The sequence below is a fragment of the Ochotona curzoniae genome, unplaced genomic scaffold, assembly GCF_017591425.1.
Source record: "Ochotona curzoniae isolate NIBS_2020 unplaced genomic scaffold, NIBS_Ocur_1.0 scaffold_4701, whole genome shotgun sequence".
NCBI lineage: Eukaryota > Metazoa > Chordata > Mammalia > Lagomorpha > Ochotonidae > Ochotona > Ochotona curzoniae.
The window spans coordinates 79,478,423-79,501,527 of NW_024467122.1; the positions used below are offsets into that span (position 1 = coordinate 79,478,423).

Consider the following 23,105-nt stretch of genomic DNA (forward strand, 5'->3'; position numbering starts at 1 on the left):
TGTTCTCATTTTTTGGTTTTGATTTCAATATTGGTGATAATTATGTTTCCATTAAAAAAAGCTAGTCACCATTTCTCTCCTTAGGATTTTCAAATATATATATTATTTTATAGTTTTTGATTTGAATTTCTTGGTACATTTAATCCAGTCATTCTTGTTGGTTTGAATTTTCTAAAAATAAAGATGCTTAAACTCCTGACCATTATGGTCTTGAAGTAAGAAATTTACATATATACCTTTCGAGTATTGTTGCCTGTGCATGAAAGACCAAATTAGAAGCTGGTGAGAGTTGGTTGTTGAGATTAGCATGTGGCCCGAAGGGTTTAGCTCCCTCCTGTGCCACTGGCACCAACTCAAGTCCAAGCTACTTGCTGCTGATGCACCCAGGAAATCTGCAGAAGTCAGCCTGAATGCGTGGGCCAGATAGGGAACCCCAGTGGGATTCCAGGCTCCTGGCTTGAGCCTGACACACTGTCAACTGATGCATCCCTTTGCAGAGTAAAGCAGCAAATTGAAAAATCTATGTCTTCTGCCTCTTTCACTCTTTTTTTATTTAAGATTTATTTATTTTTATTGCAAAGTCAGATTATATAGAGAGGAGGAGAGACAGAGAGGAAGGACGATCTTCCATCTGATGATTCACTCCCCAAGTGACCACAATGGCCAGAGCTTAGCTGACCTGAGGTCAGGAGCCTCTTCTGGGTCTCCCACACGGGTGCAGGGTCCCAAGGCTTTGGGCCACCCTCGACTGCTTTCCCAGGCCACAAGCAGGGAGCTGGATGGGAAGCAGGGCTGCCAGGATTAGAACCAGTGCCGACATGGGATCCCAATGTGTACAAGGCAAGGACTTTAGCCACTAGGCCACTGTGCCGGGCCCATCCACCTCTTCAACTCTTAACTTTTCTTATCAATTAACTAATTAAAATGAAATTGGTTGTTGATTGCTGAGATTAATTTAATTATTTATTGTTCCTAAAAAGTCATATTTTTTTAATAATCTTTACATAGTTAATTAGGGCACAAAGGTTCAAGGGCTGCAGGAAAGTGGACTATTATTTCCATATTTTTTTTCCTGTGTCTAGGGTAAAGGGGGAGATAAAGGGAGAAGCCCCACTCAGTTTCCCACCCATCTCGGGTCCCTGATGTGGGGCATGCCTGCTCAAGAGGTTTTGGTAGTTCAACAGTTATGAATTACTGCCAGTCTCGCCATTCCAAGCATGATTAGGTCGCTGCAGAATCCACTGATTGACAGTCCACCTTAGAATCTCCGTTTGCCCAGGTGTTCACTGCCAACACATGGCTGGGGTAGATGATTGATTTGTTCTGGCCTCTGTTGTGGTGCCAGGTGTCCTCTGCAGGTTCCAATGGACTGCCATATTCTCCCATGTGCACCTGTTTATGCTCTCCACTGCTCTGTCTGAGCCTTTGAGGAGGCTCGGCTCTAGCACTTGCACTCCATGGCAGACCATGGAACCTGCACTTCTCTTCATGGTTAGGGTTCTGAGTCCGGCAATACGACTGGGGAGATCCCCAAAGAAACTTTGTCTGAGGTGATCCCAGATCAGATTCTTGTGTGTACTTGCAAGCACAGAAGCACAGTGCCTGGCACAGTCCATCGCCCCAGTTAGCTGGTGGTTGCAATTGCTGGGTTGGTTCTGTTTTCAGCCCTGTCTTTCACTGTAAAAAGTCATTTCTATACTTATGACTCATTAGCAATGAGTACCCCAGTACCCATGTTGTGGTGGTCAGTGATTGCTCTCTCTCTGTCTTTAAGCTTTGCTTATTTTTGAAAGACACAGATCTTCTTGTCTACTGGGTCTCTCTACAGCTGTGCAGGTCACTGACATGGGTGGGTCGCAGAGGCCCAAGTACTTGACCCATCTTCTGCTTTCCCAGGTGTGTTAGCAGGGAGCTGGACCAGAAGCAGAGCAGCCAGGACTCTAACCCATTCTCTGATGTTGCTTAACTCTCTGTGCTGTACACCCTACCGTCAGCAACCTCCACCCTAGCCAGAAGTGTGGGAGTTGTCTCAGGTTGCGAGGCTTCTGGGAGAAGATTTTCAGGGCTGATGTCCAAGCATAGTGGGCTAAACCTCTGCCTGGAGCATCAGTATGCCATATGGGTGCTGGGTTGTGCCCCAGACGCTCCGCCTCCCATTCCTCTTCATGTCCTGGAGCAGCAGAGCATGGCTCAAGTCCTTGGGCTCCTGTACCCCTGTGGGAGACCTGAGAGAAGCTCCTGGCTCCTGACTTTGGATTGGCTCAAGTCTGGACATTGAGGGAGGCCATTTGAGAAGTGAACCAAGAGATGAAAGAGCTTTCTGTTTTTCTTTCTCTAACTCTGTTTTCAAATAAAAAATAAATAATTTGCTAAGAGCAGCTCTTCTCCCAGAGCAGTGGCCCATGCACTGGATGGAGTGTAACTTCTACAGATGAAATAATCATCAACTGTGATTTCTAAAAATAAAACTTTTCCCGTCTTTTTTTTTTTTTTTTAAAGATTTGTGTATTTTTATTGCAAAGTTAGATACACAGAGAGGAGGAGAGGTAGAGAGGAAGATCTTCTGTCCGATGATTCACTCCCCAAGTGACCGCAACAGCCGGTGCTGTGCCGATCCAAAGCCAGGAGCCAGGAACTTCCTCCAAGTCTCCCACACGGGTGCAGGGTCCCAAAGCATTGGGCCATTCTCGACTGCTTTCCCAGGCCACAGTCAGGGAGCTGGATGGGAATAGGAGCTGCCCGGATCAGAACCGGTGCCCATATGGGATCCTGGCATGTTCAAGGTGAGGACTTTAGCTGCTAGGCTATGCCACCAGGCCCTTTCTCATTTTTTTTTTTTTAAAGTTACCTTTCTTTTTTAAAGGTAGCCATTTCGGTTACCTTTAATTCATCACTGCTCAAAAATAGGACATAATGAGTATAGATGAGAGTAATAACTAAAATGGCTTAAAATATAGGAATATGGTTTTTTTTAATTTTTTTTTAAAGATTTATTTTTATTATTTTTTCATTGGAAAGGCGGATATACAGAGAGGAGAGACAGAGAGGAAGATCTTCCGTCCGATGATTCACTCCCCAAGTGAGCGCAACGGCCAATACTATGCCGATCCGAAGCCAGGAGCCTCTTCCGGGTCTCCCACGCGGGTGCAGGGTCCCAAAGCTTTGGGCCGTCCTCGACTGCTTTCCCAGGCCACAGGCAGGGAGCTGGATGGGAAGCAGGGCTGCCGAGATTAGAACCGGCGCCCATATGGGATCCCGGGCGTGCTAGGCGAGGACCTTTAACCACTTGCGCCACCGCGCCGGGCCCAGGAATATGTTTTAATCCATGAGTTCATAATCATTCTAAAAGACAAAAGTTAGTTACCTTTAAAACATATTGAGAAGCAACTCAAATTTCATTTATTTATTTATATGTTTTTACAGATTGGAAGAAGCAGAATTCATGAATTGATAGTCATATTTTGGGGTATATATATGTGCATTTTAAACATAGATAGATCTAATTATTTTTATTGGAAAGGCAGATTTACAGAGAAGGAGAAACAGAGAAAGATCTTCATCTGCTAGTTCTCTCCCCACATGCTGCAATAGCCAGAGCTGAAGCAATCCAAAGCCTCTTTTGGGTCCCAAGGCTTTGGGCCATCCTCTGCTGCCTTCCCAGGCCACAAGCAGGGAGCTGGATGGAAAGTGGAGAAGCTAGAACACGAACCAGCACCTATATGGGATCCCAGCACTTGCAGGTGGCAGGTGGAGTATAATGCAGTTGAGCCTTCATATTGGCCCCATTTTTTCTTCTGTTCTTGAAATTTTCCACAGTTTAAAAAAAAAAAAAGAAAAAGGTATATGCATAAGTTTTAGCAGTTCACCAGTATATATATATGTATATATATATATATTACATATATATATATGTAAATATTTGGAGTGAAAAATGACTTTGAGCATTTTCTTGTAGCCTTACCCCTCGTGAATTCAACTCGTATGGAGCTCGCAGAGGCAATGATGCTGTGATGACAAGAGGCACGTTTGCAAATATCAAACTTTTTAACAAGTTTATTGGGAAGCCAGCTCCCAAGACCATCCATTTCCCTTCAGGACAGACGGTAAGGCAGCACCGCAAGCACGGAACCTGGGGGCCTGGGTCAGAGTGCGTGCTCATGGTGTTTGTGCTTGTCTGACCCACAGCTGGATGTCTTCGAAGCTGCAGAGCTGTACCAGAAGGAAGGCATCCCACTGATCATATTAGCCGGAAAGAAATACGGCTCTGGAAACTCGAGGGACTGGGCTGCCAAAGGACCCTACTTACTGGTATTGGTTCTTAACACTTAGCTTTTCAGCTTCAAAGAGTGTTTGTCAGAAACATCCTGTCAGAATCCAGTTGGCCTACTTGAGTTTTAGTGTTTTGTTTTTAATGGTTTTTTGGACCTGATTGTAAAGTAAGTCATTAAGTTTGAGGAAAATAGAATTAAAAAATTTTATTTTTGGCACAAATAGTTTGAAATCCAAGCACAGCTTCTGAACACACATACTCTGTGAACTTTATTTTAAGACCCCTTATATTGGTATGGGTTTTTCTGATTGGTTTTAGAGAATATTTTATATTGATCTAGCTGCATTTTAAAATCTGCATTTGATTAAACATTTTCTTAGGTGGCAAAGTCAATATGGTAGAGGGAAAACAGATTCTATTCTAAACTATGGCTTTATAATAACCACTGTAGCCATTGATTGTTTATTGGCTGATCATCTTACTATCTCCAGTTTGCTCCATGTGGGCCTAAGAGGCTCAGGGGTAGTAGGCCAACTTTCACTTTTTCCCCTCTACTACCCAGAGATGATGAGGTGATGCCTGGCTGTGTGCCAGGAAAGCAGTTGCCCCAAGACTGTTTCTTCATTGCAGAACAAATAGGCAGTCTGCTGAGAGGGCAGTCACATGACCTGCTTCTCTTGGAAGCTGGAGTTGTAGGAAGGCTGCCCAGACACACCCTACAGCTCGTTCTTAATTTCCCTATTCTGTTGCTTCCTCCAGATGTGGATACTGTGAGGAGTTGTAGAAGTAAACCAGATTTACCAATATTTCTCAGACACTAATTATAAGTGTTACAAATACTGATAGATACTGATTCCTTGTACTCTAAACATTTTTTCATTATTTGAAAGGCAAGATTACAGAGAGAAAGGGAGACATATCCTTCATCCACTGGTTTATTCCCCCAAATGGTTGCAGACGCTTGGAAACTGCGTGGAAGCCAGGACCCAGCGCCCTTCATCTGGGTCTCCCACACAGATGCAGAAGTCACTTGGGTCGTCTTCTGCTGCTTTCTCAGGCACATTTATAGAGAGCTGGATCGGAAATGACGCAGCTGGGGCTTAATCCTGTGCCCATGTGAGATCCCAGTATCTTAACCTACTGTACCACAACAGCATCCCCCCATTTTTGTTTGTTAGAGTGGGGAGCTTTGGCTAGTCTCCTCGTTAGCCATGAAAAGCTGATTACAAGCCCAGCTGAGGGCTGCCTTTTGTTGGGTCTGAGCCTTCCTGTTAGGTGTTGGGGGCTAAGCCCCATTTGTCATGCCTGTGAGGAGCTCCTGTGATGCAGAGAAGTAACCTGTAAGGTCTTTGTAAATACTGAATACAACACTGAGCTTGGTGTGGGGCATGAAAGATCATAGCAAGTCTAACCTCTGTGAATGCTCAAGAAATCATCTTCCAATAAAATGATTAGAGGTAATATTCACTTTTTACAGGGTGTGAAAGCTGTTTTAGCTGAAAGTTATGAAAAGATACACAAAGATCATTTGATTGGAATTGGCATCATTCCACTTCAGTTTCTCCCAGGAGAAAACGCAGAGTCCTTAGGCATCTCCGGCAGAGAAACATTTTCTTTAACTTTTCCTGAAGAACTGTCTCCTGGGATTACATTAAGTATAAAGGTATTGTGCAAATTCTCAAGTCTCTGATCACTTGCCTGCGTGGTCATAAAGTGAATAAGACAGATTGCAGCAAGTCATGTGCAGATGTCTGTCAGGGCCAGCGGTCAGGTCTAGGCCGAGTGAGACAGCGCTGGTTCCTGTTCATGTTCTTGCGGGGAAGTAGAGAGCCTACAGACATGGAGAATACTCTGACTTCATGTGTGCACTCTGGTTTGTACTTTGCAGCTCTTCTTGTGTTGATGTGATTTGAACTCGGCATGCGCTTCACTTCAAACAGAAGACCAAGTTGAGCATTTAGGATTAGAGGTGACTTAAGCAAGGGAAAAAGAAGCAGACACTGTGCACTGAATAGTTAGAGTAAACTGAATAAGTTTCACGAACGTAATATCCCCAGACCATTAGTCAAAATCTAAGTCTCTTGAAGGCCTGTTCTGTTTCATCTAATACTTGTTCTTTAGGATCAGGAATGAAACACCCATTTTCTTACTTAGCTGTGAAGGTCTTAAGTTCAATATCTCAATTTTTTTGAGTAGCAGAACTGTTCCCAGGAATCGGAGTGTCTGAAGTTAGAACCAGGTAAGACAGATAAGTTAGGTGGCAGGTGTTAGTCATTGGCTGTGAAAACACAAGGAACACTGAGGGTTTTACCACTCATGTTTATTTTCTTTTTTCAAGACAAGTTCTGGTAAAGTATTCAGCGTGATTGCTTCATTTGAGAATGATGTGGAAGTCACCTTGTACAGACATGGAGGATTATTGAACTTCGTGGCACGAAAATTCTCCTAGTATCTGCTTGCCAGGGAGACCACTCCTGACCAGTGACCGTCGCGCCCTTGTGCTGGATGGAGCCAGGGACCCCGCCTGCAACTGCAGATCGTCCCTGGACCCTCAGTGTTCTGGTCCATGGATGTAACGATCACGAATCAATGTGGTAACTGAGATGAAATCTTCTTGATTTTAAATCATATACGAATGGTGCTATTAACATTGCTAAAATCAACGTGTGGCGTGTGGCGTGTGTTGTGGAAGCCTGTAAGTATGGGGGGAGGTATTTGATCAAACCATTTGTAAATAAAGGCAGAATTTGAACTTGTTGAAGATCCCTGTATGAGTAAACTCTGGAGCTGTCTGTGCAGCTTTGCACCTGAAACTGTACTACTGTTTGTTGGTTTAAGACCAGCAGATGGGAAGAGCAAGAGGCTAGACTCTCAGACTATGGAAGTTGGAAAATGATTTGTAAGTGGACTTTGAAGTATAATAATTCTTTTTTCACCGTTGTGCTGGACTGTAGACTCAGTCTGTAAGGATGAACTTGTCCCACATCACAATCCTCTGTCCCCACCAAGCTGAGCGGAGCGTGTGGTGCTGGGCGGCAGCAGCCAGCGCATGCCTCCTGGGACACAGCCCTTAGATTCCAGGAGTGTGCTGGGCTGAGCCTCAGGCAAGCCTCATGGGGCACGCTGGTCATTTGAATCCATGACTTTGCTCTCCTCATCTGATGTTGTAAGTTCCTATAACCTTATTCAGTACCAAAATTCCACACTTTTAAGTTGCTGAAGAGAAATTTAGTCATTAAGCTCTACACTGGCTTCCTCTAGACTTTTAAATTATTCACCCTAAATTACATGGGGCCCAGCCCTAGGCATCTTTAAGTATTCTTTCTTTTTTTTTTTTTTAATGTTATTTCTTAATTATTTAAGTTCATTTTGTATCTGTTAAAATGAAAGCTGACCGTAAGGATAAAACACTTCAGTTAAAGCCGAGTACCATGTATTCCCAGTACACGTTCTGTCCACTCTGTCACGGGCCCTGCCAAGCAGCTGTCTGCTAAAATGTTGGGGTGATTAATTTTTGGTGGCTGTATGCCTTTTTAAATTAAGAAATTAAGCCTAGCATGTAAAAGATTGTAGTAGGTTTTTTACATGAAGATTTGCATATAACCTAGTTAAGTTGCTACAGTTCAGAATTAACTCATACAGCTCAGAGTAACGGATTACTGTAAGCCGAAATGCTGAAATTACCAGATCAGTGGACAAAGACCACTGAGAACTTTGCACATAAATCAATCATGGTATCTTGAAAATATTTTGCAAATATATATTTAAACAGGAAGATGGGTAAGAATTTACCAAGACAATTTCCCTTCTTTATTTAAAATGTTCATAAGTATTTTCTTTGGTACTTTGAAATCATACTTTGTTCTTCATATATACTGTGTTATCTGTCAGTGCATGTATGTTTCATTTCCATGATAACATGAGTTAGGGGTGGAGAATGTACAAGCTATACGTTAAAATGCCTGTTACATGCTTCGACGAACTGGTCATTCCAAAGTGGATGTGTGGGAGGAAGGGTTGTCTATATTTGGAAGGTGTACTTGATCCATAGTCTGTAGGCACAGGCGTAGCATCGCCAGCAGGAAGGTGGTGCCAGCTAGCTGTGAAGGTGATGTCCAGGGCCGAGGCAAGCACATCTTAGATTTCAGGAACAGAAGCAAAATTCCCTTAATCACTTGCTTGTATATGTCGAAGCCAAAAGTTTAGTAAGTGTGGTCTACAATTGGGAGAGCCATTGCTGTAGGCCCCAGTGTGTATACCTGATAATTCTTTCTCTAGCCAAATGCTTTGTTTACCAAAAAAAAAAAAAAAAAGAAGAAGAAGAAGAAAAAGGCATCTGCTGGTTTTTATTGCTTTACTTAACCTCTTTTGTTGATTGTACCTGGCTAATTTAATGTTACAAAAATTAAGGGGAAAAAACCCATAATTGTTAAAGGAAATATAAGGACAGCACACACACACAAATCAGTGTTGTGAACTTAAAGTACAATTTCAAAGGTCATTACCAACTGCAGCATTTTTGGTCTTGGGAAGAACACATACATACCAGTGCCCTTTTTTACATTTGAGTTGTGCTACTCCTATGAAACAAAATCAGTGAAAATGTCATCCTGCCCCTGGAATTGCCATTTTTTTTAAGATTTATTAATTTTTATTGAAAGATATGCAGAGAGAAGGAGAGACAGAGAGGAAGATATTTCATCCGAAGATTCACTGCCCAAGTGGCCGCGACGGCTGGAACTACACCCGATCCGAAGCCAGGAGCCAGGAGCTTCTTCTGGGTCTCCCACGCAGGTGCAGGGTCCCAAGGCTTTGGGCCGTCCTTGACTGCTTTCCCAGACCACAAGCAGGAGCTGGATGGGAAACAGGGCTGCCAGAACACAAACCAGAGCCCATATGGGTTCCTGGCATGTGCAAGGTGAGGACTTTACCACTCAGTTACCACACCCAGACCTGGAATTGCCATTATTAACCCCTAGAAATGCCATCTTGGAAACTCTGTCTCCAAGATAACAGTTACATCCAGCTGTCTGTCACCACTGGCACTTGAATGAGAGCTGTCAGAAACCCATCAGGCTGCGTCATTGTTTCATTGGCGTCAAACTACAGCTGGACTGAAAGTAAACCGGTAAAGCTAGACCCTCAGCCGAGTGACCTAGCTGTTCGCACAGGTGGGTGGAAAGGTGGAGTGTGTCCCCTTCTCCATGCTGTGTTGCCAGAGGACGTGTGACTTAACTGACATTTGTCTAGGATTGAGTTAAGGCACCTCCATTTTGCCTTGAGACTTGGAAGACTAGAATACTGGCTGTTGACCCAATCTTAGTCTGACTTGGTGTGATGAAAGTGAGGGGAAGGGGACAGACATTAGCATTGCAGTGGGTTTTTTTACCCTGGTGGGTAACAGTGCCGCCATGTCTATCAGTTTTGCACATACTGTGTGGCGATAAGACCATGTATCTCACCGAAGTAATTTAAAGCCAACAAAACAGTGTAACAGTCTTGAGTTTAATAATGTTAAGTATTGTATAGAAATACATTGGCAGCGGAGTCCAGTTGATGACATTTGTGTATATGTTACTGATGCTGTAAATTATTTTTAATAAAGAAAATTGTATTACACTTGACTCTTGTTATAAACTATTTTGTGGCAATTGAAAATAAAACACTATGGCTTATCAGGTTACCATCGATATATTTTTCTTCAAACTGTTGAATTGTGTGATTGCCAAAATGTCGACCATAGTCATTTTCTTCCTCATATTCCATTTCCTTTCTATTTTTACTCGAAAGGCAGAGATTCCATCCGCTGGTTCGCTCCCCAAATGGCTACACAGCTGGAGCTGGACCTGTTTGAAGCCAGGAGCTTCATCTGGATCTCCCAGGGGGTTGCAGGGGCTCAGGCACTTGGGCTATCTGCTGCTGCTTTAGCTAGAGTTGCATTCACAGGAAGCTGGGTAGGAAATGGAGCAGCCAGGACCCAAAAAGGCATCCATATGGGATGTCAGCGCTGCTGGTGATGCCTTTTTGTCTGCAGGCCACAGCACTGTCCCTGTTTCTTTTCTGCCTTTGGCTGATGAGAATGAAATTAGGCTGAATGTGATTCCAGGATTCAATGAGTATTCATGGGATTATATTTTGGAGTTAAAAACCTGTTCTCCAAAGCAGACTTGAGGGGCTGTATATTTTTCAATTGTTTTAAAATTTACTGAGACCAATAGCTTTCATCTGCTGATTGACTCCAAATGCCAGAAACAGCCAGGAACCCAGTTACTGCAATCCAGGTCTTTCCTGTGAGTGACAGGGACTCAGCTGTTTGAGCCATCTGCTCCCCGGGGTCAGTGTTGGCAGGAAGCTGGAATCAGGAGCTGGACAGGGAATTGACCCAAGTGCCTAACTCCTAACTCTAGGAGCAGGGACGTCCTTCTCAGCGTCTCCACCACCAGGCCGAGCCACAGATCTGCCTTGGTTCACTCCCCCAAGGAGCTGCAGCATCCAGGACTGGGCTGAGAACTCCCCTTGGAGTGTCTGTAGGTGGCAGTGCAGCACTTGGACCGCCTTCCATTTCCCAGATGTGTTGGCAGGGAGCTAGAGCTGCGGGGAGTCTGCTGCAAGCACAGGCTTCTGGCTTGTCAACACCAATCTCTGCTTTTTTTTTTTTTTTTTTAAGCCCTGGTGCTGGAGCATTACCTCATGTTACCTCCTGTCCTTCAGGAACCAAGACCACTACATGATGTAATAGTCAGCACCTCACTTATTTAAAAAGGTGGTTCTCCCACTCAGTAGCAAACTGTGTGGTTATGGTTTAGTTATTAAAAACTGGTGTTTAGGGCCTGATGCAATGGCTCAATTGGCTAATCCTCTCCTACCAGCACCTGTAGCCCATATTGGGTGTTGGTTCATGTCCTGGCTGCTCCACCTCCTTCCGCTCCCTGTTTGTGGCCTGGGAAAGCAGTCCAGGACAGCCCAAAGTCCTGGGACCCTGCACTCATGTGGAAACCCAGAAGAGGCTCCTGGCTCCTTGTCAGCTCAGCTCTGGCCACTGTGGCCACTTAGGGAGTGAACCAGTGGATGGAAGATTTGTTTCTCCACTATCTGCCTTTCTGAGTCTGTATTAACAGGAAACTGATGATGGGAACTGAACCTAAGCGCTCCAAGGGTGCGATACAAGCAATAACTTAGAGTTCCGGAATATAACCGGTGTTGGTGCGACTGAGCCCAGGCGCGCTTGTGCAGGGTGTATTAAAAGCCTTAATAGGAGACTGTAAGCAATTTGTCTTACAAGATTTAAAATGCACAACACATATATGAAGATAGTCCTTAAAAAAATTTTTTTTTAAAAAGGCAAATCCACTCAAGGGGAAAGAGGAAGACACCGCGAGATGTTGCATTCACTGATTTCACTCCCCAGGTGGTCACAACAGCCCGGGCTGGGCCAGCAGGGAACCGAGGACCTACAACCTGGCCCCTCAGGTGGGTGGCAGGGTCCCAAGAACTTGGGTGTCCTCTCCCTTCTTAGGCGCGTGCTGGCCAGCGCATGCAATGCCCGGACGGGGTGGAGAGGGTCGCCGCCGCCTAGGGCAGGGCACGGCGCTGCCAGCGTGGCCAGTCCTCAGCTACCAGCTGTTAATGATGAACCACCGGCCGCCATCTGAGTCACGAGGATCCTGACCGGTGACCGCGCTGCCCCCTCCCCTCGGGCTCCAACGCCACACGCAGCAGGAGGGGACGGGGACGGAAGAAAAGCGGCACGTGCGACCCGGGCGCTTCCCACCCCGGGAGCCGGCGGCCACCGCCTGACAGGACGCGGATCGGCTGCGAGTCGTGCCGCTCGAGGTTCGAGAACCCGCTGAGGTAGACCGCTTCGGAGCGGCGTGCCCGTCAGCAGAAGGCGGGAGCAGGACTGAAGACAGCCAATCAGAAGCCGGAGCTCTAGGCGTGGCCGAGAAGGGGGACGGGCCGAGCCGAGCCGAGCTTCCAATAGACTGTGCTGACTGGGCAGCGGGCGTTTGGAGTAGCCAATCAGAAGGTATGACTCACAGGGCGCGGTGGAGGGGCGGAGCCCGCGGCTGCGACGCGCGATTGCGGGGACAGAGTGCCCGAGTGCGGGTGGGCAGCGGACTCCGGATGCCCGGTCGCAGCGAGGGAACCGAGGTGGGGACCGCAGAGGCGAGCACGGGTGCTCCTGAGGGGGGAGACGCGGCGGGCAGTCCAGCCTGGGCCTCGGGGCTCGCTGCGTGTGCGTATGGGGGCAGATCTCGCCCGGCGTGCGGGGGCTCCCCACGCCGGGACCCCAGAGGGCAGGCCCGGAGGCCGAGAAGCCGGCGGGTCCGTGCATCTCTGCGTGGAGCTGGCAGAGGCCACTTCACCGACACAGTCCCATGCGTGACCCCGCGTCGTGCACACCGACCCCCTGGCCTGCTGCAGCCCGGGGTTCTGGGGCCTGGTGCATGCATTCTTGTCGTTCTGGCATACATCCCACCCCCTGCCCCCTGGGATGGAGTTTATAGTCGAGTTGGCGATGGTTTGGGGAATGAGGCAGACATCTGCTGTTTGTCTGGTCAACTTGGCACAAAGTTCAGTTCAAGGCTCTTCCTCTTTCCTCCCTCTGCCGCGGCGCAGAAGCCTTCCAGGGGTAAGAAGTGGAGGAACAAAGGTCAGGAGAGGCTGGTGAAGACCCTTGTCCTGAGAACTTTAGCAAGAGCTGAGTGGAGTACTTTCTAGCTGGCAGAAATACACCTGCTGGGTTAGGGCTTGTGTGAGCCCAGGAAGGGAGCCTGTCATGTCAGAGCTGGGCGGGACTTCTAGGATCTCTCTCTTTCTCTCTCTGTCAGATTTTACAGATTCTAACTCAGTTTTATTGATAGTCTCCTGCAAATCTTGCCCAGTTTGACATAGCTGCCTGCAGTCCAAGCCCCAGTTCATCCTGAGTCTGGCACCATGCAGGCAACATGGAAGTCATAAAGAGTTTGTTGTGAGGCAGGGCAGCCAGGGAGCGGGGCAGCCAGAGAGCACGGCAGCCGGGGAGCACGGCAGCCGGGGACCGGGGCAGCCAGGGAGCACGGCATCGGGGGAGCATGGCAGCCAGGGAGCGGGGCAGCCGGGGATCAGGGCCTACCTACCCGTTTGTACATATGAGTGAAGGAGGCATGAGAATCCTGCAGTTAAACACAACGGGATCGACTCAGCTGCCCCGAGTCGGGTGTTTTTTCTCAGTTATTTGAAAGGCAGAGTGACAGAGAGAAGCGAGAAAGAAGAGATCTTTCATTTGCTGGTTTGTTCCCCAAATGGCTGCAATGGCAGATATGGGCTTGTCTGAAGCCGGGAGCTTCTTCCAGATTTCCCATGCAGGTGCAGGGTCCCAAGGATTGAGCCATCCTCTGCTGCTTTCCCAGGCCACAAGCAGGGAGCTGGTTGGGAAGTAGAACAGCCGGAACATGAACCAGTGCTCATATGGGATCCCAGCACGTGCAATGCGAGGACCTTAGCCACTAGGCTACCATGCCAGACCCAGTTTTCCTAACTTGAAGAATGGCTAACTCGGCAGCAGACTAGCCGCGGCTCAGAATGCTTCCCAGCTCTGCTCCTGATTGCAGCTTCATGCTGATGCGCACCCTGGGAGGCAGTGGGTGATGACAGGCATTTGGGTCCCAGCTCCCACAGGGTAGACCTGGATGGAGTTCCTGGCTACTGGCTTCAGCCCCGACTTTGCAGGCCTTTGGGGAGGTGAACCAAATGGATCTCTGTCTATCTTGCTCTCTCTATCTTGCACATTTTAAAAAAAGGAAAACATGTCTTTCCAGTCAAAATAATTTGCAGTTCATTTGAAGTTCAGAATTGTGGTGACATCATTAAACTTGTTAGTGTTTTTAAAAAAACTTTTCATGTTTTTCATGTTTCAGTGTGATTGCATTCTGAGTGCTGACCTTGAAGCCGTATTAACATCCCTGGTAGCATCCACAGCACACACCCCACAACAGAAGGCAGGACAACTTCCGGTTCTCCCAAGTGTCTGGTGTGAAACCTGTTGGGAAGCTGTGTTGGGGCCTTGTTGTGGCGCCATTAGAGCGGCTTACCTTGCTTCTGAGCGTGGAGGCTGTGGCAGCAGTGTGACAGCAGCTCTTGGGGGTGGAGACATGCCAGTGGCACCGAGGGTTGCAAGGGAAGGGGCGGGGATTGCAGGCGAAGGGTTGGCATCTGAAGTGTAGCCCCTCGTGGCCGCAGGAATGGGCCTTCCAGCAGAGCCTGTGTCCTGCCCCCTCGGCTGCTGCGGGGATGAACCCTAACAACTTAGAGAGAGGGAACCAGGTTCCTCCTTCCACTCTTGTCTCAGCCTGTTTCTCACAAAGCCTGTTCTAACCTACAAGCTGAACCTTGCATTCAGTGACAATCACACATCTCCATTTACTTAGGGTTTTTAAAAGTATTTATTTTGTAAAGATGTATTTATTTTTATTGGAAAGGTAGATCTACAGGAGATACAGAGAAAAAGATCTTGTATTCATTGGTTTGGCCAGAGTTGAGCTGATCTGAAACCAGGAGCCAGGAGCTTCTTCTGGGTTTCCCACATGAGTGCAGGGTCCCAAGGTTTTGGGCTGTCCTTAACTGCTTTCCCAGGCCACAAGCAGGGAGCTGGAGGGGAAGTAGAGCAGCCGGGATAAAACTGGCACCCATATGGGATCCTGGGTATGCAGGGCAAGGATTTAGCCACTAGGTTATGGCACTGGTCCCTTAAATTATTTTTAATGTTACATAGTTAGAGGGATGCATGTGTAAGTGAGTCTTCGATTAGGGTGGAGGAAGGTGGGTGGGTAGAACAAATGTTTCAGATTTTGTTTTTTTGGTTTTTTTTTTTCCTTTTTTTTCTCCTGTAGAAAGGGAAGAGGAGGGCCCACTCTTCACCATTAAATTACATCAGTACCTGGGAATAGGGGTGATCATTTTGTTTAAGATTTACTTTTATTGTAAAGGCAGATCTACAAAGAGACGAAGAAAAAGAAAGATCTTCCTTCCAGCTTCTGGTTTACTCCCCAAGTAACCACAACAGCCAGAACTGAACCAATCAAGTGCCAGGAGCTTCTTCCTGGTCTTCCACATGCGTGCGGGGTCCCAAGGCTTTGGGCCATCCTCTTCTGCTGCTTTCCCAGGCCATGAGCAGGGAACTGAATGGGAAGTGGAGCAGCCAGGACATGAACCAGCGCCTATATGGGATCCTGATGGTTGAAGAGGGACAATTACCCAATTGAGCCATTGCACCGGGCCCAGGATGGTCAGTCATTTGGTGACAACTTAGAGACACCAATGTAGGGAAGAGTATTCCAAGGGTATTGCTTGAGTGATTTGATAGTTCTGAGATGTCATCAACTTTGTTACAGCAGGGTTGAGAAAAGCTTTCCAAGGTCTGTTGGTTGACAAAGTCCACCTTAGTGCATCCATAGACCCAGGGAAGTGGTTGAACCTGTACTGCTTTTCATCCTTTGATGAGGCACTTAGCATCCTCTACTGGTTATGATGTCCACTGTGTACATCTGGGTACACCGTACACTGCACAGGCTGCAGCAAATAAAGAGGCCCAGTCCTGACACATGTACCTCCAAGGTCATCCCACACATCCTGTGACCGGTGTCTGAGTCCAGTGGTCCACTGGGGGAGTCCTCCCGGAAGCCTTGTCTGGGGTGATCTCACACTAGACTCTAGTGTGCACCAGCCAGTGCGGGGTCAGGTTTAGTTCACCAACTGTAGCAGCCAGCCCACATACTGGTGGATGCAGCTGTCTGGTTATTTCTGTCTCCAGCCCCTTCTCTCATGCAAACTGATGGGTGCTGCAGCCTAGCCCCACCCAACCCACCACAGCCCCAATCTTCATTCACACCAGCAGCCTAGGTGAGGTGACCCCCAATAATCCCTACCAGGCCCAACCCAAGCTTTGGTTTTTGCAAGTACTGGCATGTACCACAGCCTAGCCCTGTGTATCCCAAATCCCGTGTGGTTCATGTGCATATCCATGGGTGCTACAACTCAACTCAGCCCAGTCCACCCCCAGACCCAGCCCACATGTATGCTGATGGCCTAGCCCGCCCTCAGCCTTGATTTGTGCTCAGCAGTGGGAGCTGCAGCCTCAGCAGGAGAGTGCCTACAATGCCCCTACCAGGCCCCTTCTTAGCTACGGATCCTGTGCCTGCTGGGGGGTATTGCAGTCCAGGCCTGACATGATTCACATGTAGTCTCAAATTTTGCCAGTGGGTGCAACAGCTTAGCCTGGCTGGCCCATACCCATTCTTGTGCACACCAGGAGGTACCGCAGTCTATGCCAGACATGGGCCCACTCCCATGCCCAGCTCCCACACTTACCAGTGGAAGCAGCAGCCCAGCAAGGGAGTGCCTGAAGTTTCCCCCTACCAGGCTAACTCCAGCCTTGCGTCCTGCACACACTGGCAGGCACTGTGGTCCAATCTGAGATGGCCCACTCCCAGTCTCAACATTCGCCAGTTATTGTTAGAGCCTGGTTCAGCCCGACGTGCTGCCAGTCTTAGCTCTTGCCACTGGGTGCAGCAGCCTAACTGAGCCAGGCCCATTTCTTGCCCTCATGTGAACTGGTGGGTATTGCAGTCCAGCCTGGCCTGGCTTGTACCCGATTCTGGCTCTCACTCATGCTAACATGTGCTGAAGCTTGACCAGCCCAGCCAACCCCCATTCTCTGTTCACACATATGGCAAAGGGTGCTGCAGTCCTGCCTGGTCTAGCCTGTTCGCAACCCCAGCTCTCGCACCCACCAGCAGGAGCTTCGGCTTAGCTGCAGCCGAGCAGTCCCCAAGTTACCATGCCTGCTCCCAGGGATGGAGCTCATGTATGCCTAGCTCAGCCCAACCCAGCCCCAGTGCCAGCTTTTAGGTTAGCAGCTCAGCCCACTCTGGTTCACCCCCAGCCTTCATGTGAACTGGCTGGCGTTGCAGTCCTGCTTGGCTAGGTCTGCACCCTGTCCTGGCTCGTTTGTGTCAGTGTGTGCTGTGGATTGGCCCAGCCTGGAATGCCCCCAGAAAACAATTTTTTAAAAATATTTAGTTATTTTTTATTGGAAAGTCAGATAGAGGAGGAGAGGCAGAGAGGAAGATCTTCTGTCCAAGTGGCTGCAATGGTTGGAGCTAAGACCATCTAAAGTCAAGAGACAGGAACTTTTTTCAGGTCTCCCAAGCAGGTGCAGGATCTCAAGGTTTTGGACCATTCTCTGCTGCTTTCCCAGGCCACAGGCAAGGAGCTGCATGGGAAGTAGGGTCACTGTGATTAGAACCAGCATCCATATGGGATCCCGGTGGTTGCAAGGCAAGGACTTTAGCTACTAGGCTACAGTGTCAGGCCCTCTGGTTGGTTTTTGTTTTGTTTTGTTTTTTGTTTTTTAAGACTTATTTACTAGGCTTGGCTCAATTGCTGAATTGGTTCATCCTCCCACTTCAAGCACCAGGATCCCATATGGGTACTGGTTTGTGTCCTGGCTTCTCTACTTCCCATCCAGCTCCCTGCTTGTGGCCTGGGAAAGCAGTAGAGGATGGACCAAAACCTTGGGACCCTGCACCTGTGTGGGAGACCTGGAGGAAGCTCCTGACTCCTGGCTTTGGATTTGCTCAACTTTGTTGGGGCCACTTAGGAACTGGACTAATGGACAGAAGATCTTTCTTTCTCTCTCTTCTCTTTGTAGATCTGCCTCTACCATAAAATAATTTTTTTTAAGGAAAGTTTTTTTTAAGATTTGTTTTTTATTTTTTTTTCATTGGAAAGGCGAATATACAGAGAGGAGAGACAGAGAGGAAGATCTTCCATCCGATGATTCACTCCCCAAGTGAGCGCAACGGCCGATGCTATGCCAATCCGAAGCCAGGATCCAGGAACTTCTTCTGGGTCTCCCACACAGGTGCAGGGTCCCAAAGCTTTGGGCCGTCCTCCACTGCTTTCCCGGGCCCCAAGCAGGGAGCTGGATGGGAAGCGGGGCTGCCAGGATTAGAACCGGTGCCCATATGGGATCCTGGGGCGTGCAAGGTGAGGACCTTAACCACTGCGCCACCACGCCAGGCCCTAAAATAAATATTTTAAAAAATGTATGTATATGTTTATTTATTTGAAAGATAGAGACAGAAAGAATCTTCCATGCACCTGTTTGTTCTTCAAATGGACATAACAGCTAGGACTAGGCAGCAGCCAGGAGCTTTATCCTGGTCTCTTCCATGAGTGGGTGCAGAGGCCGGCCTCTGCTGCTTTCCCAGGTAGCTGGATCAGAAGTAGAATAGCCAAGATCCAAAGTAGCACCCACATTAGTGCTAACACTGAACCTGCTGTGCTACGGTTCTGGTCCATATTGTTTTTAAGATTTATTTATCTTTTTAATTGGAAATGCAGATTTACAGAAAGAAAGATTTTGCATCCACTCATTCACTCCGCAAGTGGCCGCAATGGTGAGAACTGAGCTGACCCGAAGCCAGGAGCCAGGAGCTTCTTCCAGTCTCCCACACAGGTGCAGCGTCCCAAGGTTTTGGTCCATCCTTTACTGTTTTCCCAGGCCACAAGCAGGGAGCTGGATGGGGAGTGAAACAACTGGGACACTAACTGGCACCCATTTGGGACCCTGGTGTGTGCAAGGCGGGAATATGGCCACTCAGCTATTGTGCCAGGTCCCCCATACGACAACTTAAAAAATGATTTATTCATTTGAGAGTGTGACAAAGAGGGAAAGACAGGCAGAAATCTTCCACCCACTGCTTCAGTCCCAGTGTGGCACTCCCTTGTGGATGACAGCATCTCAAGCTGTGACTTAATCCCTGTATCATACCGCCAGCCTTTAAGCTCAGTGTGCACAGCTGTGTAACCTGAGCCCAATCAGGATGCAGAACATTTCCTCTTATTCCCTCCTGCTCCTTCCTACCAGAAGGCACAGCTGCTCTGATTCCTTGTTCAGGTGCAAGACAAAACTGTGATGGACATTGCTCAGTCCGTTGTGTCTAATCCAAAGGCTAAAGGCCACAATGGACCGTGGTAGAAATATAAAACAAAGTAGATCCCGAAATAAACCAAAATAAATGTTTCATCTTCTAGTTTTTATTTTTATATTTTTTTCTTTGCTTCTCTTATATCTCCTGGGACAATTTCATGGCTTCCTTTAATTATTTCACCAGCTCAGTCAAGCCCTGGCTCAAAAAGGTTTATCCAGGCCTGGCGCGATAGCTTAGTGACTAAATCCTCACCTTACATATGCCAGAATCACCTATGGGCGCCATTTCATATCCTGGTTTCTCCACTTCCCATCCAGCTCCCTGCCTGTGGCCTGGAAAAGCAGTCGAGCACAGACCAAAGCCTTGGGACCGTGCACCCACATGGGAGACGTGGAGGAAGATCCTGGCTCCTGGCTTCAGATTGGCACAGCTCTGGTTGTTGTGGTCACTAAGGGAGTGAACCAGCAGACAGAAGATATTCTTTCTATCTCTGTTTCTATCTGTAATTCTGCCTTTCTAATAAAAATAAATCTTTTTAAAAGATTTATTTGTTTGAAATGGCAGAGTTACAAAGAAATAAGGCAAGACAGAAGGATCTTCTATCTGCTTCCCTAAATGGCTGCAATGACCCGGGCTGGACTTATCTGAAGCCAGGAGTCAAGTGCTTCTTCCAGGTCTCCCACAAGGGTGCAGGAGCCCTAACACTTGGGCCATCCTCTGGGAGCTGGATGAGAAGTGGAGCAGCCAGGGCTTGAACTGGTGCCCATATGGAGGGTGGAGCTGAAGGCAGCATCTTAGCCCTGTCTCATAAAACCTTCATGCTTCTGTCCTTGCAGCCTGCCTGGCTTTGTAGCCGACAGAGCCCCAGTATCCATGTGAAACCCCTGGTGAATCAGTCCTACAGGATTCTGCACCATCACATCCCCTGTAAGCCCATAGCAGGGAACTGCAGCCCAAGTATGACAGCACTTTGGAGCCAGTGGGTCTGCAGGACACTGGAGTAGAACTTGATAGCCAGGGTCACATCTGACATCAGAAGCTTCTTTTCTTGCAATGCCCACTGAAGAACAGACACCTGCTACTGCTATGCCAGTGTGCAGATCAACCTGAAAGAGTTGTGTGTTAGACCCTTCTTTATCAAGCTTAGAAAGGGCTAACTTGTCTACCCCAATGCCATCTTTCTATCTGACTCCTAGAACTGGGCTGCCACTGTCCCCGGCCTATATAACATCTTCCTCTGGGAAAACCTCCAATCCTTATGGAGCAAATGTGGGGGCTGATGGGTCCTACTCAGAGCTGATCAAGCTCATCATGTTAAAACCATGGGGACACCGAGGGCTCCCAGGCCCAAAGCATGCCCAGTGTGGTGGCATGAATCTAATATGGAATGCAGCTGTCACGAGTGATGGCTTACCCCCACCACACACACACACACACATAGTGCTGGTACCCTCCTCCATTTCAGTTTGGCAGGTGTTAGTTTCATAACTTACACACTCAGGTGTAACTTTGCTTTCAGTAGCTGACTTAAATTTTTCACTCCATGGCTCTATACCTCTTAGTATTAGAAAGCATATTCTTTTCATATTTTTTAAGGTAAATTGAGCATCCAGCACCATGTTATACCGGGTTAAGCTTCTACTCATGGTGCCAGCATCCCATATGGGAGCTGGTTAGAGTTCAAGCTTCCCGATTTCCAACCTAACTCCCTGCTAATGTGCCTGGGAAAGTATCTGAAAGCAGCCCAAGTTCTTGGGCCCCTCCACCCATGTGGGAGACCTGAAAGAAGCTTCTGGCTTCAGCTTGGCTCAGCCCCAGCCATTGCGGGCATTTGGGGAGTGAACCAGTGGATGGGAGATCTCTCTCTGTCTCTCCTTCTCTCTCTGTAAATCTGCCTTTCAAATAAAAATACATAAAAATTTTAAAAGATTGTATTTTATTATTGGAAAGGCAGATATACAGAGAGGAGGAGAGACAAAGAAGAAGATCTTCTGTCTGATGGTTCACTCCCCAAGTGACCACAATGACTAGAGCTGAGCCAATCTGAAGCCAGGAGCCAGGAGCTTCCTCCAGGTCTCCCACACAGGTGCAAGATCCCAAGGCTTTGGGCCGTCCTCGACTGCTTTTCCAGGCCACAAGCAGGGAGCTGGATGGGAAGTGAAACTGCCAGGATTAGAACTGGCGCCCATACAGGATCCCAGTGCGATCAAGGCAAAAACTTTAACTACTGTGTTATCACGTCAGACCTAACATATAAATCTGAAAAAAGTCCATGGCAGGTTCGTCTTTAGTAAATTCAGGATTTCCTCTGGTATTTTTTTAGTCTGCTGCTTTGCTGTCCTCTAAGTTGTTTTGAACTATTTATGAAGTTTTGTTATTTCGGGGTGTGGGCCTGGGTAGAACTTTCCAGATGTTACAGAGCGCTCCAACCTCAGTTCCCATGATGCTTTCTGTAAGTCCTTGTGTTTTCCTGCCTGGGGTCATATTTCAGAGACTTGTGTCAGGAGGAGGCAGTGTTAGAGTACAGGGGATTCTGCCACCTGTGATACGGGCACCCCATATCACAGTGCCCGCCTGAGTCTCCCACTGCCCAGCTTCTAGCCCTGCTCCCTGCTAATGTGCCTGGCAAGGCAGCAGAGGATGGCTCAAGTGCTTCAGCCCCTGCTGCCCACGTGAGAGACCCCAATGAGACTCCTGACTCTGACCTGGCCCACATCCCACATTTGTCTGTTGCAGCTATTTGGGCATTGACCCAAAGAATGGAGGATTTCTCTGTCTGTCTCTCTGCCTCTCTGTCTCTCTCTGTGTGTCTTTCAGATAAATACATACTTTTTAAAATAAAGATGCATTTATTTTTATTGGAAAGGCAGATCAGATTCACAGAGAGAAGGAAAGATACAGACAGATCTTCCACCTACTGGTTCACTCCCCAAGTGGTTGCAATGACCAGAGCTGACCTGATCTGAAGCCAGGAGCCTCTTCTGGGTCTCCCATGCAGGTGCAGGGTCCCAAGGTTTTGGGCTGTCCTCAACTACTTTCCCAGGCCACAAGCAGTGAGCTGGATGGGAAGTGGAGCAGCTGGGACACAAACCAACACCAATATGGGATCCCAGTGCTTGAAAGTGGAGGATTAGCCAATTGAGCCATTGTGCTGGTCCCAACAAAAAAGTGTGGGGTAAGCTGGACGACATGCTGATAATTGAACAGAACTGTGGCTAGAAAAGATCCCCATGTGAATCTATCTTCTGATCCAAACCTGACAATAAGAAATCAAAAGGGCACAACTTTTCTGTATTTTAAAGATTTACTTGTTGTTACTTGAAAAGCAGAGCTGCAGAGAGAGAGAGAGGGAGAGACAAAGAGAGAGAGATGTTCCATCCACTGTTCATTCTCTTCATGGTCACAGTGGCTGGAGCTGGGCTGGTCCAAAGTCAGGAGCTTTTTCTGGGTCCTCTACATGGGTGCAGAGGCCCAAGTACTTGGGCCACTCTCTGCGTCCTCCAGAAGCTAAGTCAGAAGCTGAGCAGTGGAAACTTAGACTAACACCCATTTGTATTGCTGGCACCACAGGCAAAGGTAACAGGCTATGCCACAGCACCAGCCCCGGCTGGGTTGTTAGTGTCGCTTGAAACATGACATCACCTTTGAGGACACAAACTTCCCTTGTGGATGAGGGGACCCTGGAGCGCTCTCCTGGCCTGTGTTCTGTCCCTGGGAGTAACCCTCATTATTTATGTATGTATTTATTTATTAATGGAAAGTCAGATATACAGAGAGAAGGAGCGACAGAGTATAATATCTTCTGAATGTTGATTCACTCCTCAAGTGGCCAGAACGGCTAGAGCTGAGCTGATCCAAAG

General features: G+C 47.7%; 1 protein-coding gene across 1 annotated transcript in view; it reads left to right on the plus strand.

The window, feature by feature from the left end:
• The window catches only part of IREB2 (iron responsive element binding protein 2), a 46,631-nt gene extending 38,072 nt beyond the window's left edge, over positions 1-8,559 (plus strand). Inside the window, exons 19-22 of the mRNA XM_040968335.1 lie at positions 3,956-4,103; positions 4,186-4,308; positions 5,748-5,933; positions 6,609-8,559. Coding sequence (XP_040824269.1) covers positions 3,956-4,103; positions 4,186-4,308; positions 5,748-5,933; positions 6,609-6,719 — 568 coding nt within the window. The 3' untranslated portion in view covers positions 6,720-8,559. The remainder of the gene's footprint in view (positions 1-3,955; positions 4,104-4,185; positions 4,309-5,747; positions 5,934-6,608) is intronic.
• Positions 8,560-23,105: the final 14,546 nt, after the last annotated feature.